Here is a 16,126-nt window from a genome sequence, read left to right on the forward strand (position 1 = left end):
AGATAGATAGATAGACAGACAGACAGACAGACAGACAGACAGACAGACAGACAGACAGACAGACAGACAGACAGACAGACAGACAGACAGACAGACAGACAGACAGACACTATCACATATTGACTCCTAAACTAAAAGTTAGCACATTAATTTTAGAATCTGTCTGAAACAATAAAACACACATTTAGAGATGTAAGTCCAAAAATTATTTTCACATACGTGAGTTTTTATTGAACCCAAATGCTAGTCCAAATCTGTTTACAATAACTTGGGTGTAAAATCTATATACAGTACATAAAAAGTTATATCATCTTATCAGTCTGACCATTTGGCCTTATCAGCCTAATTTTCAGTAACATCTTTGAACTGTGAGAATTTACGCTCATAGTTTTAAACAATTGTTAGATCCCTCATCAGCTTCTGAGCGTTTGATCCATGAGAGTGATTGTCTGTTTACAGATTTTGACATTTCTGTGAGAGCCACTTACCGTAGCGGCCTCAAGGTCCTCAGCAGCCTCAACACTCTGAGCATGCCCAGGATCTTGGTTCCCGAGTTAGAGATGAGAGAAACCAGGATATCAATCACAGAGATCATCACCAGCATCCCATCCAAGATGTTCCAGCTGCTTCTCAGGTAAGCTTTGTCCCCAAAGAAAAAGCCCATAGCCACGATCTGCACACAATGGTAAACAGTGTTTCTATACAGTGATGTCAGCAGAACAAACCAGATGTTACTTCAACTGAATTTTGAAAAAAAAAAAAAAAATGTATATGTTATATTTTCAAACACTGTGTATGTGGCTTAGATGATCCTTCTCCAGTATTTTTTTTTTTTTTTTGGTGCAGCAGGAGATTTGATTGTCATTGATCTGTTTATGTTTTTATTACGAGTCATTGCTATATATCCCATATGCTCAGCTCACTGGCTTTGTTGTGATGTTTACTCAGCAGTAAAGATTGAAGACTGTAAGCTTACTTAAATTGCTTAAAGGTGACGGGTTCACCAGTCAGCATTTCTTCGTTAGAAAACTGCTTGTAAACAAATACATAATGAAGATGATTTTATTAAATTAGATTGAACTTTTGCTTCATACATTTAGAAACAAAACCATTTTTGTGTATTTAATAAAGTTAAAGTGTTGGTTCGGATCATTTGAACTGGAGTTCTGTTGAAAGGTTTTAAACTATTTTTTTTTCTCCACATTGCCGTAAGTCGGACCCCTTCAAGGTGACTTGGACTCGTCCAGGGCTGCCAGTTGTCACAGATCCTGCTCATAACTTTAAAGGACAGACGTCCTTGATGCAGCCATGGGTAGGAAGAGGTCTGGTCTCTGCTGTTTGATAATCCTCTTGCGTTGTTGGCATCAGGATGTGCCATTATCTCCAGCTCGTGTGAAGTAGCTATGAAAAGATCAGCTGTCGTTCGACTATAGTTTTCTGTTATTTATTTTTTCCTTATTCCCTTTGTGGTTTATGTTACATTTTTCAGATTGTTGCCATATTTTAAAGTTTCAGTTTTGCTTCTTGTGTTTTACTTGTCATCAATTCAGTCCTCAGATTTTTCCCCTGATTTTGTTTCAGCTTTAGCCCCGCCCACTCTCACCTGATCCTCGTTGCCTCCCCAGGTGTTTGTCTCCCTAGTGTCCTGTTATTTACATAGTGCTCATGTGATGTAACATCCGGGCAGTTTTTGTCGCTAACGACCATCTTTGTAGTTCAGTCTGAGTAAGTTGGTTGAGTATTTTTTTTTCTTTAGGTAAATTGTAATGGCTGTTTCTGCTGGGTAAGAGGATGTTCCAACTGGGCAGATTGTTCGGCAAAATGCAGTTTTCACTTAATACCAAAAAATCAGGAAATGCGAAGGACCTCAAATGGAGGAGTTGAGTGCAGTTGTCTGACTCTGAGTGCAGTCTGGCTTGGAAACATCAACTGCAAAGATCCACCCTGGAAGATGTCAAGGATCGGCTCCGATCACTTTTATTCCAGTAAACAAACAAATTATATATTTGTCATTTTGCTAAACAATGTCAGAGCATAACTGAATGTGTGCTGGAACTGCTCTGTTCATGATTTAGCGTGTCTCTATTGTAGTTAGATAAGCTACGCTGTGCTATGTACTAACATTGTAACACACAGCAACAATGTGCTGGTTCTAATCCTGAGCTGAGCCGGGGCTCTTTTAGTTAGGAGGCTGCATGCTTATATATCGTTTAAACCTTTATTTAACCAGTTAGATCTGACTGAGACTTAAAATCTCTTTTTCAAGACATACATAGAATGTCAGCAGCACACAAATGTTACTATTCATGCTGCGAAGCTCCTCCAATGTGTAGGCACTCCTTGTGGTCACTAAATATTCAACTATATCATCGTAAGAGATCAGTGGCAACTTGTCCAGGTCGTCTGACATGATGTATTTCTCTACCTCATACAGGTCAATTCTGACAGCAGCAATTTTCTGTATACATCTTTCTCTTGCACACTGGTCAAGAGTATCATTATACTTTGCTTTGGTCTGTCTGAAAGCTATCATTATTGTCATCTAGCGCTTGCCTACAAAAATGGCGGAAAGTTGATATTGCCCAATACCAGTTGAGTGTGTGGGAGCTATTCTGCTGGTAGATCCTCATCCGGGCATAAGATGTACAAGCTGTTCACATTTGTTCCACCGGGTCTTCCAAGGTTTATCTTTACAAGTATATTGTTGCTACGTCAGCCTTTTGTTTCTGTTCTAGTAAATAAATTAGTTTTATTGTTTTTATCTTTGCGTCTTTTTGAGTTTTTGTCTGTGCCGTGGCCTCAGCATCTCACCCAACATGATAAGTGAGACAATGGCTTTGAGATGAGGTTAAAGCACTGGTTGATTAAAAAAAAAAAACAAAGATACGAGTAGAATCAGCTGCTAGGAAGTGTATGTAATTCAGATTTTCTTAGTAATAGAAGCATGAATGGCTGTGTGTGCTGGCCCTGTATTTATTAGAAGTTCTGCCAAAAATAGAGGCAGAAGCTTTGAACGAGTGACACCAATGAACTTTCCTCCCCTCTGTCTATGCTGCTGCTTCCACCCACGCCTGCACGGACCTCCATTCAAAGCCAAGACATTCAGATGAGACTATCTTCCTTCTGCATGTGTGTCTGCTGCTTCACACCGCTTCTCCTTGGATGCTTACAGCGTTAATGGTCTTCTGTTTTGTATCATATTTTATATTTTTACTTTGTGAGTCAACAGAGGGCTTTCTGGAAAAATTCAAAATAGGGCTCGGACTTTCCATGAACCATCTGAAGACATGACAGTCCAAATTACCACCTGCTTGTAGGAGGTGAATCATAAAGACGAAAAAAACCAGCCTGTTTAAATGATTGTAAATAGTTTGCCAGTTCCTTACCTTTACGGTCATCTCAGCCACAAAGATTGCTGTGAAGATGTAGTTTGCCACGGTGAGAAAGATGCGTTCCTGCCAAGCAACAACAGACAGACCTAGTTAAAATGAGGTACAGCAGCTTTCACTATTTAACATTTATGTGTTCTACATGGGACTGCTTTCCTACAGAACTTGCCTCTAAACCGATCCAGTGTACCGCTCAATAATGTATGAGCGAGCTGTTTTCTTCATATTTTATCTCAAAGCATCAATAAACAAACACATCCACTGAACTCTAATGATGGCTGGCAGGGCCTAATGAGGCTTGGCCTTTATTAGCACAAGATTAATTATTTAAGCAAAGAATCTCATTTAGTATTTAGCCTAACATTGTTTTCTTCACAAATAACATAGTTAGCATTTTCTGATTAAGTCACATGTACAAAACCATTTTTCATCCACCTTTTATAGAATATTCTCATCAAGGCCATAAAAAAACATTTAACAACACAATTCAAGATGGTGTCCATAGCGTATTGACATTAGACAATACCAAAATAATGCCAACTCAGTTAATGGCACATACACTGAGCACCTAGCATGGCAGTTTCTCGGTGTTATCCTAAACTTACACTCCGAGTCCAAAAAAAAAGGTTAAGTCAGGTCCTCTCTGAACGTATTCTTCTTGGTTGAAATGTTTCATCTTTCATCCGAAAGACGTCATCAGTCTGAGGCCCTGTCACAAACTCTGTCCTATAAATAGCACTTTCTCAAACCAGTTAGGTGGAGACCTCCAGAACTAGCTGTTCACATGTAAAAGGAGGACCATCAGTCTAACAATCGATCGTTAGTGCCCTGATGGCCGCTTGCTATTCACAGAACCAGCCTGAGGCAAACCTGGCCCAAGTGGTTTAACCAAGAAGAATCCATCCAGATTACCAAACTTAACTTTTTGGGACTTATTTACGTACAGTAGATGATTGAGCTTATGTCAGGACATTTGAACCACTTTGGCCAGGTTTGCCTCAGACTGGTTCTGTGAACAGCAAGCTGCCATCAGGGCAATATATATAGCACACAAAGTAAATGAGTCCTCGAGGCTCAATGGGATTAACCTGTCTAAATAAAGGTTTGAAGAAATTAAGAAAGATACAGGCTGTTTTCAAACTTTTGGCAATAACTAAAATGTCAACTCAGTTTATTAGCAAAATACCCCAAGAACCACAAGTGTGGAACGTAATGAAACTCTGAATGTTATTTTTGGCTATACGTTTACAGCAATTTAACTTTGGAATTCTACCAAGTCAAGATGACTGCCAGAGCTATTTAACATTAGCCAACACAAAAATGACTACAAGTAAGTTAAATATTTGGTTATTTAGCTAAAATTGGACATGGTATTAGCTGTGAGTCATTCATAACACCTATCTATGCTAGCAGATCATGCTGTATTGAACGCAACATTATTATTATCATTATAAGTCAACTAGAGCTGCTTTAATTTTATAATTTCTCAACATTGGATGGTTTTAGTATAAAACTTTTGCATGAATTCGTTTTTTTCATACAAACAACAGTCATTCACAGTGTAGTGTTTGTAAACTTTGTGTAAGGATGGTACCATTTGCTGTTTCTGTTTGTGTCTGTGTTTCCCTAGTGTTTCCTCATCAGTTTAATTGTTGCCACCTTTGTCTCGTCACACCTGTTGTAATCACGTCTTGTCTCGTCCTTGTATATAAGCCTCCTGTTCTGTGTTGTTCCTTTGTCGAGTCGTATTTGTTTGGGTCTTCAGGGTTCTCCTGTGTCTCCTGCGTTTTCCTGAAGCTTCCTGAGTCCCGTCTTTGTATCCCTCCTGAGTCATCTAGTTTAAGTAAGTGTGCTGCCACGTCAGCTTATTGTTTTGTTACTTTTTTATTCATCATTAAAATACTTAGTTTTGTAATCTGCCGAGTTGAGTCCTGTCTGCACTACTGGGTTTGTTCCTGTCCACCAAACCCTGACACTTTGTAGACCCAGCCTTTTTTTTTTTTTTGGTTTTGCTCTCCTCTTTTCTTCTTCTTCTGCAGTTTATGTGTTAACACAGCAGAATATTTGCATGTCCACTCTCACTACAGACCAGAATGTTGTCAGTGAACAACTTACCGTAGTCTGTTGAGATTTCATGCTGGTTGTATTATTTTTAAATTGTATGTGATACATTAAATGCCTTCAATATCAAATTGCCCAGAAGTGGAAAATCAACATCAGAAACCTTTTATTTAACCTGCCAGTTAAGAAACTGTTAATACGATTAAACACCTTTGTGGTTTGTGACACATTCATGATGTAAAAGCAGCTAGGATTTTCGTAAATTATACAATAACTAATGTAATACTTGGTTTTACAGAAGCTCCTTTCTTTTTATCATCAAACATAGTTTCTTTGAAACACTAATGCCATCAAGCTTGTGCTATTTGTAGAAGCATTATCCATAAAAAAACTACATAGTGGTGTTTTTCTGTTTCTTGAACCAGCATGTCTCTGTGGTGAGGAGGGAAGTTTATTTACTGAACTCAACAAGGACTGGCGATGTTAAACAAGCATGCCATTAAAAGTATGATCCCCTAATTGACTGCTTATTTTCCCTGCTCTCCCTCTGGCTGAGGAGACATGACCCTGTCCTGCTGCTGAAAGTCTTTATATGTAGGTGGTTGCCTTTCCCACGACCTCCGGCTAGCATCACAGAGAACAGAAGCAGCAGCTCTGCAGCAGCTTTTCAAAGTCTCAGAGAATGTCGAGCATGACATCGTTGGGAATGCTTCCATAATAGGGCTCCATAAATTCCAGTCTTGACAGCAGCCATCCTGCCTATGTGAGCATAGGTTTATGCATCAATTTATTTTGAAATAACCTCTGATTGAAGTCATTAGTACTCAGTTTATAATAATGGCTCAATTTGATGTCAATATTCTAGGTATCTGAGTTTAAGTGGAGTAAACAATATAGACATAATGTGGTAAAATGAAAAGTTGTACATTTTTCACAAGAAAGGTAAAACAAATGACCACATCATTTCAATGAATAAGGTATTGTAGCTGCAGAGCAAGCCCAAATCATCAACCCTCCACCACTATGCTTGACATGTGGTATGGAAGCTTTCCATTATGCTGTGTTTGGTGTGTAACAAACATGGTGCTATGCTTTATGAGAAACCTGTTTACTTTGGTCTCATTTGTCCAAAGTATATAGTTCCAGAAGTCTTCTTAGACTGGGAAACGTTTAACACACACCATATCATACCACTTTATTTATGAAACACTTAAAACAGCAACAAGGCCAGCCAAACTGCTGATACATACATATATATTGTACTTTGTACATACATACAATACTACTTGATGTTGTGCTTCTTTTTTAACATAGTTTACCACATGTGCCAGTTATGAAGCCAGAATATGCTTTATAGTAGGCCCTTTCCACACTAGTCAACATTATATTTTAATAAATAATGGTAATCAACACTATCAGCCAAAACCAGACACTAGGGAGCACAACCAGTGTATCTCTGGTTCTGGTCCCAAGCCTGGGTAAACGGTGAGGGTTGTGTTAAGAAGGGTATCCAATACAAAACACTTTTGCCAAAACTAACGTGAGTTCATCAAAGCAAAACCATACCAGATCGGTCGAGGCCCGGGTTAACAATGACCGCCACATGTGATGTTGACAAACAGGGAGCCAGTAGAAATTGTGCTACTGTTAGTCGAAGACCACAAGGTGGGACATGTGTCAGGAGACAGAGGGAGAAGAGGAAAGTCGAGCATGTAGGACTGAGGGTGGCCACTCTAAATGTGGGGACAATAACAGGCAAAGGTAGAGCTGGCTGACATGATGCAGAGAAGGAAGGTAGATGTTTTATGTGTCCAAAATCAAAATGAAAATATTTCAATCAACCGGTATCTCTAAAGGCCAGGAAAGGCAAAGGTTGTTTTATTTGTCTGCAGTTTACGTGTGTCCTTTTTTGCTGCTTGCATGTATTATTTTATTTTTATTTTTAAGTCCATCAAAGGCAGATTGTAACAAACATTGACAGCATCCCTGTTGCTTTCATGTTCTTTATCAAAAGTGACAGTGGTGTTTGAGCCAGTTCAACACCTGGAGTTTTGCTTGCATGACCACAGATCATGGGAACCACAAGCCATAAGAGTTTGTTACAAGTTAGACCTTGTTCCAAGTAAGACCTTGTTATGACAGTAGAAGCAAGCAAAGAGTTAAACCAAGAGGCACTTTTGCACAGATTCACATCTGAAAAACATTCCCAACTCCTGAGTTTTTTTACTGGCAGTTTTTAATATTACTATCTTTCTGAACTTTTAAGGAACTCTGAATCCTCAATTCAAAACAACCATTATTTAAATTGCTTTATTGTTGCAAGAAAATCAAATTACTTTCCAGAAACGCAGAAATAAAAAAAATAAAAACACAATCAAACCCTTACACATCTTGAAAAACTTTCCTGTGGGCAGAGCAATCGTGCCCTTTATGGTAATGCTGCCTGAAGCAGATGACAAGAACACTGACTACATGGACTGATTGTATTTTATACACTTGATGTTGATAGTAATTCTATTTACAGCTTTAGACAGTGATGTATTATCTCACGGCTCAGTTTGAAATAATAAATTATAATATATGATATAATTATCCTCACTTGTATACACTGAACTGAGCATGACAGTAACCAGGCAACTCCCAGCATCAAATGAAAACAGCAGTAGACTACATGCTCAACGCACAAATCTGCATCTTGTATCAAGGAAAATGTATATTTGGTCATTGTTCAAAGTAAAACTCCATCTCTGTAATGATGAATAATCGTTGATTCTTTTCATATAATGTGTCTTTTGCCAAGCTGGCACAGAGATTGGTGTGAAGCAGTTCCTTCAAAGAATTGCAACAGAGTGATAAATTATACATGTTTGGTTGTTCTAGGCAGGCTAGAACAGAACCAATGAATGTAAATCCATTCACAATCGACTTCATTAATACAAAACAGCCCACACAGACAAACAAATAGAGGCATGCAATGTCCACCTGGGCAAAACAAGCCTCGCTGCTGAAATCTGTAAAGACCACTCTTTCTCTTGTTTCAGGCACATTGCAGCGTCATACATTTCCATCTCATTTGAATAACGGCCTCTGGAAGCAGACTGGACACAGTGGCCACAGAAAGAAATATAAAACCTCATTATTAAAAAAAGTCCCTTAGCAAGTTGTATTTTGCCCACATGATTTTTATAGCCTTCAAGAAATGTCTGATACAGTTATGTCTGGATATTTGATCACTCATCTTGACGGCATTGTTAAAGCTAATTAAAATATGTCGGTTTCCTGGCAGAGAGAGGACTTTTAATCATTGTTCATAAATTTTCAATACAGTTAAGGTCAGAGTTTTATGAAGACCAATCCAGAAGCTTAATGCCATTCTGCTTTATCAATTTAGAAAACATTTTTTATGTGAGTTTGGGATAACTGTGTCAAGGCTGAAGGCATACATTCTTTGTTAATTTATTCAATTTGGGTAATGCACCAGTGTCACAGCATGGTCTTACCACCACCATGCTTGACAGGTGGTATGAACTTCTCATCATCGTGAAAAATAACTCAAATTGTGTTTTGACTGGCCATGAAACCCTCCACGATTTTCCTCCATGAATTACACCTTATTGTGTTGGAGAAGTTTGTGTTACTGACCATTTCACCTAGGTGAATTGGTCTTAGGTGAATGGTCAGACAAAACGCTATCCAGAATACTCCTATGGGCAGAAAACAACAATGAACTTGACATCCCTTGCCTCGACATGTGTTACGGAGGCCAAACCCTGGAGCCAGGCCTGGGTGATGGGCTTGTCAGTGAGTGTCTACCCATGGAGCCCAGTTGGACCCAGCCTGAATGAGCTACATGGGTTTGCCTTCCTGTGGGTCAAACACCTGCAGGAGAGTTCATACGAGTCAGGTCCATAGCGTCATAGGCAGCAGCCAAAGGCAGAGGTCTTGGTGCTCTGACCCTGTATGACCATAGCTTGCTCTTGGGACATTGTCACAAAAAGTCACAAGATACTGCAGCCAGCCATCCTTTGAAGAGATGAGGCAGTGGCTCGAAAGAGTGCTGGATAATATCCTCTATTCATCTTAATTATGCACAGAAGCCACACTTGAGGAAACAAAAATATATTTTAACCAGTTTTTACTTGCAAGGGCAGACTTTCACAGGTTTGCACAGATGCATCATTGGAGTCCAGTCGCAAGGGTTTGCAGCGGGCAGTGTGCAAGAATTTGTTTCTATACAGGATTTTCAGCTATCACAGCTAACGGACAGTCCATGATGATCTCGACCTCCCAGCTGTACATGCAGGATCAAATCGGCTTCTCTCTAAGAGAGAAAACAACTCTCTGAAGCCACACACATGGTTCAACATTAATTTAACATTAGTTGGTGCTAAATATTCATAAACCTTGACCAAAAATCCCCTGACAAAGGGTACAGTGTTGATGACGCAGTGCAGTAGATGTGAGAGAATAACACACATCATCCACAACTGGTCAAACACAAGCGACTCCGTGTTTACACAATGATTCGCTCAATGTCTCTGCAGACAGCAAACTAGAACAATAATTATGTAAATGTGTGTGTGTACATTATGTGTGTATAAGTATTTGTTTGTTTCGTCAAGGTTCAACTTGCTGACAGGTACTTCCTTATTCTCCATCTAGGACTTTTGCTGAGCTTTCACTGGGTTCTTTTACAAGTCCCTCTGTGTACGCACACAGACACCCCCCACCCCCAACACACACACACACACAGACATCTCTAGAACTTCTGTTTACACTGTACATTTTATATACACACCTGTCTTTTTACATTTCTGTCTCAGTATGTTACTAAAAACTGTCAGCCAGCAGAATAAAGTTGCAGATCTTTACAGAGTGGAACTTTATATGTGTGTTGTGACACTCACAGCACTGGTGGAATCAATGTAAGGCCTCTCCATGGCGATGGTGATACAGTTGAGGAAGATGATGACCAGCACAACATGGTCAAACATCTTGTGGGTGATGATCTTGTTGCACAGAATGCGAAACCTATTAAAAAAAAGTGGAAATGTAACCACAGTTGCATTGGGAACGGACTCAACATCAAGCTTGCAACTAATGGGGGAAACTGTAATAAACACCCACTAATCTTTCAGTGTAGCGTTGCGATGATGTTAGCAAAGGAAGGTATGAAGTGACTTATGGCACACAGCTTATTTGTGTAACCAGAGTATGGATACATCTTGACTTCAACTGGAAAGGTATGATTTAATGGAAAGACGGAAAGCTTAGTTTTTTTTTCATTTGGACCTGGAGCCATGTTGGCTGCTATCACTAAAATTGGATGTAGGCAAATGTGCAGTGACAGTCCATCACATTGGTTAAATATATTATCGGCATGCAGTGCAGAGATTTATAGCACTTAGAACATACTGTGAAAGCCTGTGATTTATTGCAGTCCAAAGAGTCATAACTGATATTGATACTGAACACATTGAGGTTGCAATGTCAATTTATTTATATATATATATATATATATATATATATATAGTGTGCATCCCTCTGTAGCATTTCATACAGCCTACTGTTTATAGGACACAGTGGCTTTTGTTCCCCAATTCTAGCCCAAATGTTTTTTTTTTCTAAGCATGAAAATAAGTATATTGAATGGAACATGGAAAAACAGACAAAGAGATAACTTAAAATAAACAAGCAGAAAAGGAACCACAAAATGTTACATTATAGTACAAAGATGTCAATAAAACAGTATGCGTCAGGAGCAAACAGCAGAAAAAAAATAGATAAAGAACATGTGTCTGCAGTTCATGACATGCAGTTCATACCCTCATAATGGCTTTCTTCAGTTTTGACAAAGAATGGGACTGACATTAGGAATGCATAGGTTGTTATAATGGTAGAAAAGTCTGATTGACCCAGTCATTTAATTTATGAAATTTATGCACTGGTTTATGTACAGAATGACACACAAGGAGGTGAAAGAACATGGAGCGGCGAGTCCACATGAAGTTTTCTGTAAAGCATTATAAACAGGGATGTTAACTTTGTAAATGTATTGTGTACATAGTTGTCCGTCATTTCACTATATAAACATTAAAGGTTATGTTTTTTTTATTTTATCATTTTGATCAGTAAGTGTTTAAACATTACGTTTGCCTTAATAATAATCCCTGTGTTCTTTTAAACACCATAAACTCCATTTTAATCATGCCTCAATCTGCCAGCATGGAGGCCTCTGCAGATGCAATGATTTGATCACTTTGTTGAAAAGGTAGAGTTTGTCATTGATTCTTCACTCCACAGCTGACCCCTCTGTCCTTGTCCCTTTCTCAGTTCGAGCCCATTTCGCTCTCATTTTTAAATGATGTTGTTGGTCATATGAAACCCTCTGGTTCCCCTGCTGACCCATCCCTGCATCATTCTTTAAAGAAGTCTTACCCTCGATTGGATCCTCTGTTCTTGCTATTATAAACAGCAGTTTTGCTACAAGTGTGGTCCCTGATGTTTTTAAACACACAGTAGTAAATCCATTAATTAAAATACCTGGACTTGACCCTTCAGCTTGTTCAAACTTCAGACCAATCTCAAAACTTCCCTTTCTTTCTAAAATCTTGGAGAAAATAGTTTTTATTCAATTAAATTAGTTTTTGAATAGGAATGGAATTTTTTAGATCTCTCAGTCCGGTTTTAAACAATTACACAGCACTGAAACAGCCTTGGTAAGGGTCTGTAACAACAATGATTCTGGTCAGTTTGTGATACTTGTAATCCTGGACCTCACCACTCACTCCTTCACTCCTTTTGACACTGTTGACCACAGTATCCTTATATTATGGTTATAACACTGAGTTGGGATTACGGGTGCAGCGTTAGAATAGTTCTGTTCTTATCTGAGTGACAGGAGCTTTTGTGTTAATGTTAGTAATACTTTATCTGCTTCAGTGCCTCTTTCCTGCGGGGTTCCGCAGGGCTCGATTTTTGAACCCCTTCTGTTTTCACTGTATCTGCACCCCTTGGGGTCCATCCTGAGGAAACACGGTCTTTCGTTTCATTATGTTGATGTTTGTCTGATTTATCTGCCCTTAAAACCCAAATAGTTCTTGCTCCATTCATCCTGTTAAAATGTCTTGATGTTAAAATGTCAAGACATGGATGGCTTCACATTTTTTTAAGTGTTAATGATCAGAAAACTGAAGTCATTGTGTTTAGCCCTAGTTCTACTGCTGTCTCTGTTCCTGTAAAACTTGATTGTCTTGAGCCATATCTTAAGTAGGCTGTTACAAATCTCAGGATGGTTTTAGACTCTGATTTTAAGTTTAATAAACAGATTAACTCTGTTCTACAAAAATGCTTCTTCCAGTTAAGGCAGACACCTAAGCTTAAGTCAGTGTTGACCCGATCTGACCTTGAAAAAAATAGTCCATGCATTCATTACTACCTGATTAGACTACTGTAACACGCTCTACGTTGGGGTCAGTCAGGTGTCTCTTTTGTCTTCTCTTCACTGGCTCCCTGTATGGATTGGAATTAATTTTAAAATTCTCCTGCTGACCTTTAAGTGCCTAAATGGCCTTGAACCCTCATACCTCTCTGAGCTGCTTCTACTTTATGTTCCTTCTCAGGTGCTAAGATCATCTGATCAGCTGCTTTTGGCTGTTCCAACAACCAGGCTGAAGCTCAGAGGAGATCGGGCTTTTTCAGTCTTTGGCCCTAAACTTTGGAACAATCTGTCCCTCAACATTAGACAGGTCTCTTCACTTTTTGTTTTTAAATATATTTTAAAAGCTCATCTCTTTTCACTGACTTTCAACACAGTTTGATTTTATTTAGTGTTTTATTGTTTTGTGTTTTTTATGTTTTTATTTTGATGCTTTTAATTATATTTTGTTATAGGTTTTTCTTTAATTACTGACTTTGGTTTTATTGTTAAGCACTTTGGTAACAGCTGCTGTTTTTAAATGTGCTTTATAAATACATGTGACTCTACTCGACTTAATGATAATAGTTTGTCAGCAAAATTGTTCTTTTTAATGTAATTTTTGGGAAAATGCCAAAGTAAAGCAGAATTAAAAAGTTTTTTTTCTACAGTAAATTGAAGGTTAGAACTATGAGGCATCAAAATTTACTGTCATAAAAGTACTGCAAGCCATCCATCCAACCATCCATCCATCCAACCATCCACCCATCCATCTTTGCATCCTATCTACATTTACGTAGTTTGACTACATGTTAAAACACTGGGTAATTCTAACCCCCTGAATAAAATTTTGACAGTTGTGTTTTTTTTAAATGAAATTGTTGTTGTTATTGTAATAAAACATCCTCTAATTTATTTATTTATTGTCTGTTCCTCGTTCTAATATACAATAGAAGATATGGCTGTTTTAGTACTTTTATAGCATCTTATTGCCCTGAGGCTACAAACCAAAGTTCTGGTGATGGGTTGTGGGGTCACATTTTTATGATCATTATATTATCAGGGATCCCCCAACTCTTAAAAGTAAGGATGAAATATTTTTTTCTCTCCTAAAATAAAAATTCATGCCATAGAGGGTTAATTTTAGCAGAGGAGAAAAAACACACACCAGTAATTACTTTTTCAAAACAATATCCTCTGATGGGCAAACTAAAGCTATGATTGTTGCCTCTGAAAAGGCAGATAGGAACCAATTAAGTAATTTAGAGACTTAATGGATAGAATGCTCTTAAAGCTTGGATAAACAACAATGGCTTTTAAAAGCCAAAGCCTCTGTTCTGTTATTTAGTGTTAATTATGGGACACAAATTTAGTGATTCATTGGTTTAAAAATTAAAATATGTTTAATTAGCACATTGTTGCGTTATTGCTGAAGGCCGGCCTGACATGCTTTTGGCGTTATCTTCAGGGCCATGCTTTTTAAACAGACAAACGTACAGATCAAAGATCCCAGATGGGGATAAAGAGTAAAGTGGGGGAGATTCTGCAAGTAGCTGAGAAAATATGCTGGGAGAAGCTCCCCTTTCCCCTGATATGGCAGAAATGTGCAGATAAAAGGGACTTCAGAAGTGACAATGTGGGTGGGTGGAATAGGAGTGGAAAAAACTGCTGTGGTTGCTTTGGGGAAAAATGTGACATTGCTTTTGCTGTCAGAATTATAGCTTGTCAGTCAAATGTAAAAATCTTGACAAAAGGAAGCCTCGGCCTGTTTTTGTTTACAGCTGGGAAAACAAGTTTCATTCAAAGCACCCATGTTAAAAATAAGAGCTTCCATACGTCAGGACAGAGACAAAAGGTAAAGCTTGGGGTGACTCTTACCTGGACTCAGGAGGGAACAGGTAGAGCGACCATGTGTCTCTCTGTCGACACCAATCAGGCTGTTTTTTTTCCAGCCATCGTAATATTCTGGCAAATCGACTCTGCGTGACAAAAAAAGGCACAATTATAGAAAAACTGAAGGTGCACTCCTTCTTGTTGAATTATCAACATAACTAGAATTCAAATACAAAGTATTAGTTACAAAAATTTCAGTTTTAAGTTTTAATGGCTCTAGACAAAAATTACCAGTGTAGTAAAAGAGGAAAAATAAATAAATAAATAAATAAAATTAGAAGCAGTAAGTGAATATTTGCATCCATTGGTGGTTCTTTAAGAAAATAAGAAGCTTCCAGACGCTGCAATTCAAATGTACTTTCTAAACTGATTACCGTAATTTCCAGGCTATAAGCTGCTACTTTTTTCACAGGCTTTTCTATACACAATGCTGCGGCTATTTGGTTAACAAGCTTCATGTTGCCAAAAACATTTAGCCTCGTCACATCCCGGCACTCACATAACTGCCCATTACACACCTCTCTTGGGGGGTGGGTCCTCATGACTCAATGAGACTACCTGTTTAAATAAAGGTAAAAAAAAAAAACATCTGACTACTGAAACTGAACAGGTCACAGTGGACCAATGAAATGGGGAGGAGAAGAGGAGAGAATGGGGAGGGGGGTGGATCCCCTGCATGCGCGGAGCATTTGAGTCTCACATGCTCACAGAGCACTTTTTGCTCTTTGCAGTATACACACACACACACATATATATATATATATATATAATAATAATAATAATAATGTTATCACAATGTCAGCACTGTATGTTTCCATACAATGGCGAAATTAGTCTCTGCATTTAACCCATCCACCACCAGGTGGTGCAGTGGGCAGCTATTGAAAGCGCCCGGGGGACATTTTGGGAATTAGACGTGCTGCCCAGAGACGCCACGTGATGTGCAGTGACTGGGGATCGAACCTGGGACTCTCGGGTCCCAAGCCGGCTGCCCTGCCTCTACACCATCTCGGCCCCATATATATAAATATATATATATATATATATATATATATGCTGCAGCCGTACATCAGTGCATCCGCCATTTTAAATGTGGCAGAACTGCCGGTCATTTAATACATAGAAATGGACAAAACTTCATCAAGCACCATTCTTAATTCTTCACCATAACTTTTAACACTAAAAGTTACAAATGTTGTCTTTGGTGCCTGTTTGTTTTCCATTCATATTAGTGTGTGTGAATGACAGGGTTTAACTTGATCAAAAGTTTAAAAATCTTTCTCAGTAAATATCACATGCTACAACATGAACACCCATGGCTTTTATTTATATATATATATATATATATATATATATATATATATAT

The 16,126-nt window shown here is 38.4% G+C and overlaps 1 protein-coding gene across 1 annotated transcript in view; it reads right to left on the reverse strand.

Annotated features, from left to right (window-relative positions):
* cacna1g (calcium channel, voltage-dependent, T type, alpha 1G subunit) overlaps nucleotides 1–16,126 on the reverse strand; it is a 409,969-nt gene that overhangs the window by 88,788 nt on the left and 305,055 nt on the right. Inside the window, exons 22-25 of the mRNA XM_037691266.1 lie at nucleotides 14,746–14,846; nucleotides 10,358–10,481; nucleotides 3,387–3,455; nucleotides 489–673 (exon numbers count right to left, since the gene is read on the reverse strand). Of these exons, the coding sequence (XP_037547194.1) occupies nucleotides 489–673; nucleotides 3,387–3,455; nucleotides 10,358–10,481; nucleotides 14,746–14,846 (479 nt within the window). The remainder of the gene's footprint in view (nucleotides 1–488; nucleotides 674–3,386; nucleotides 3,456–10,357; nucleotides 10,482–14,745; nucleotides 14,847–16,126) is intronic.

The sequence above is a fragment of the Nematolebias whitei genome, chromosome 17 (assembly GCF_014905685.2).
Source record: "Nematolebias whitei isolate Nwh7 chromosome 17, NemWhi1, whole genome shotgun sequence".
Lineage (NCBI taxonomy): Eukaryota > Metazoa > Chordata > Actinopteri > Cyprinodontiformes > Rivulidae > Nematolebias > Nematolebias whitei.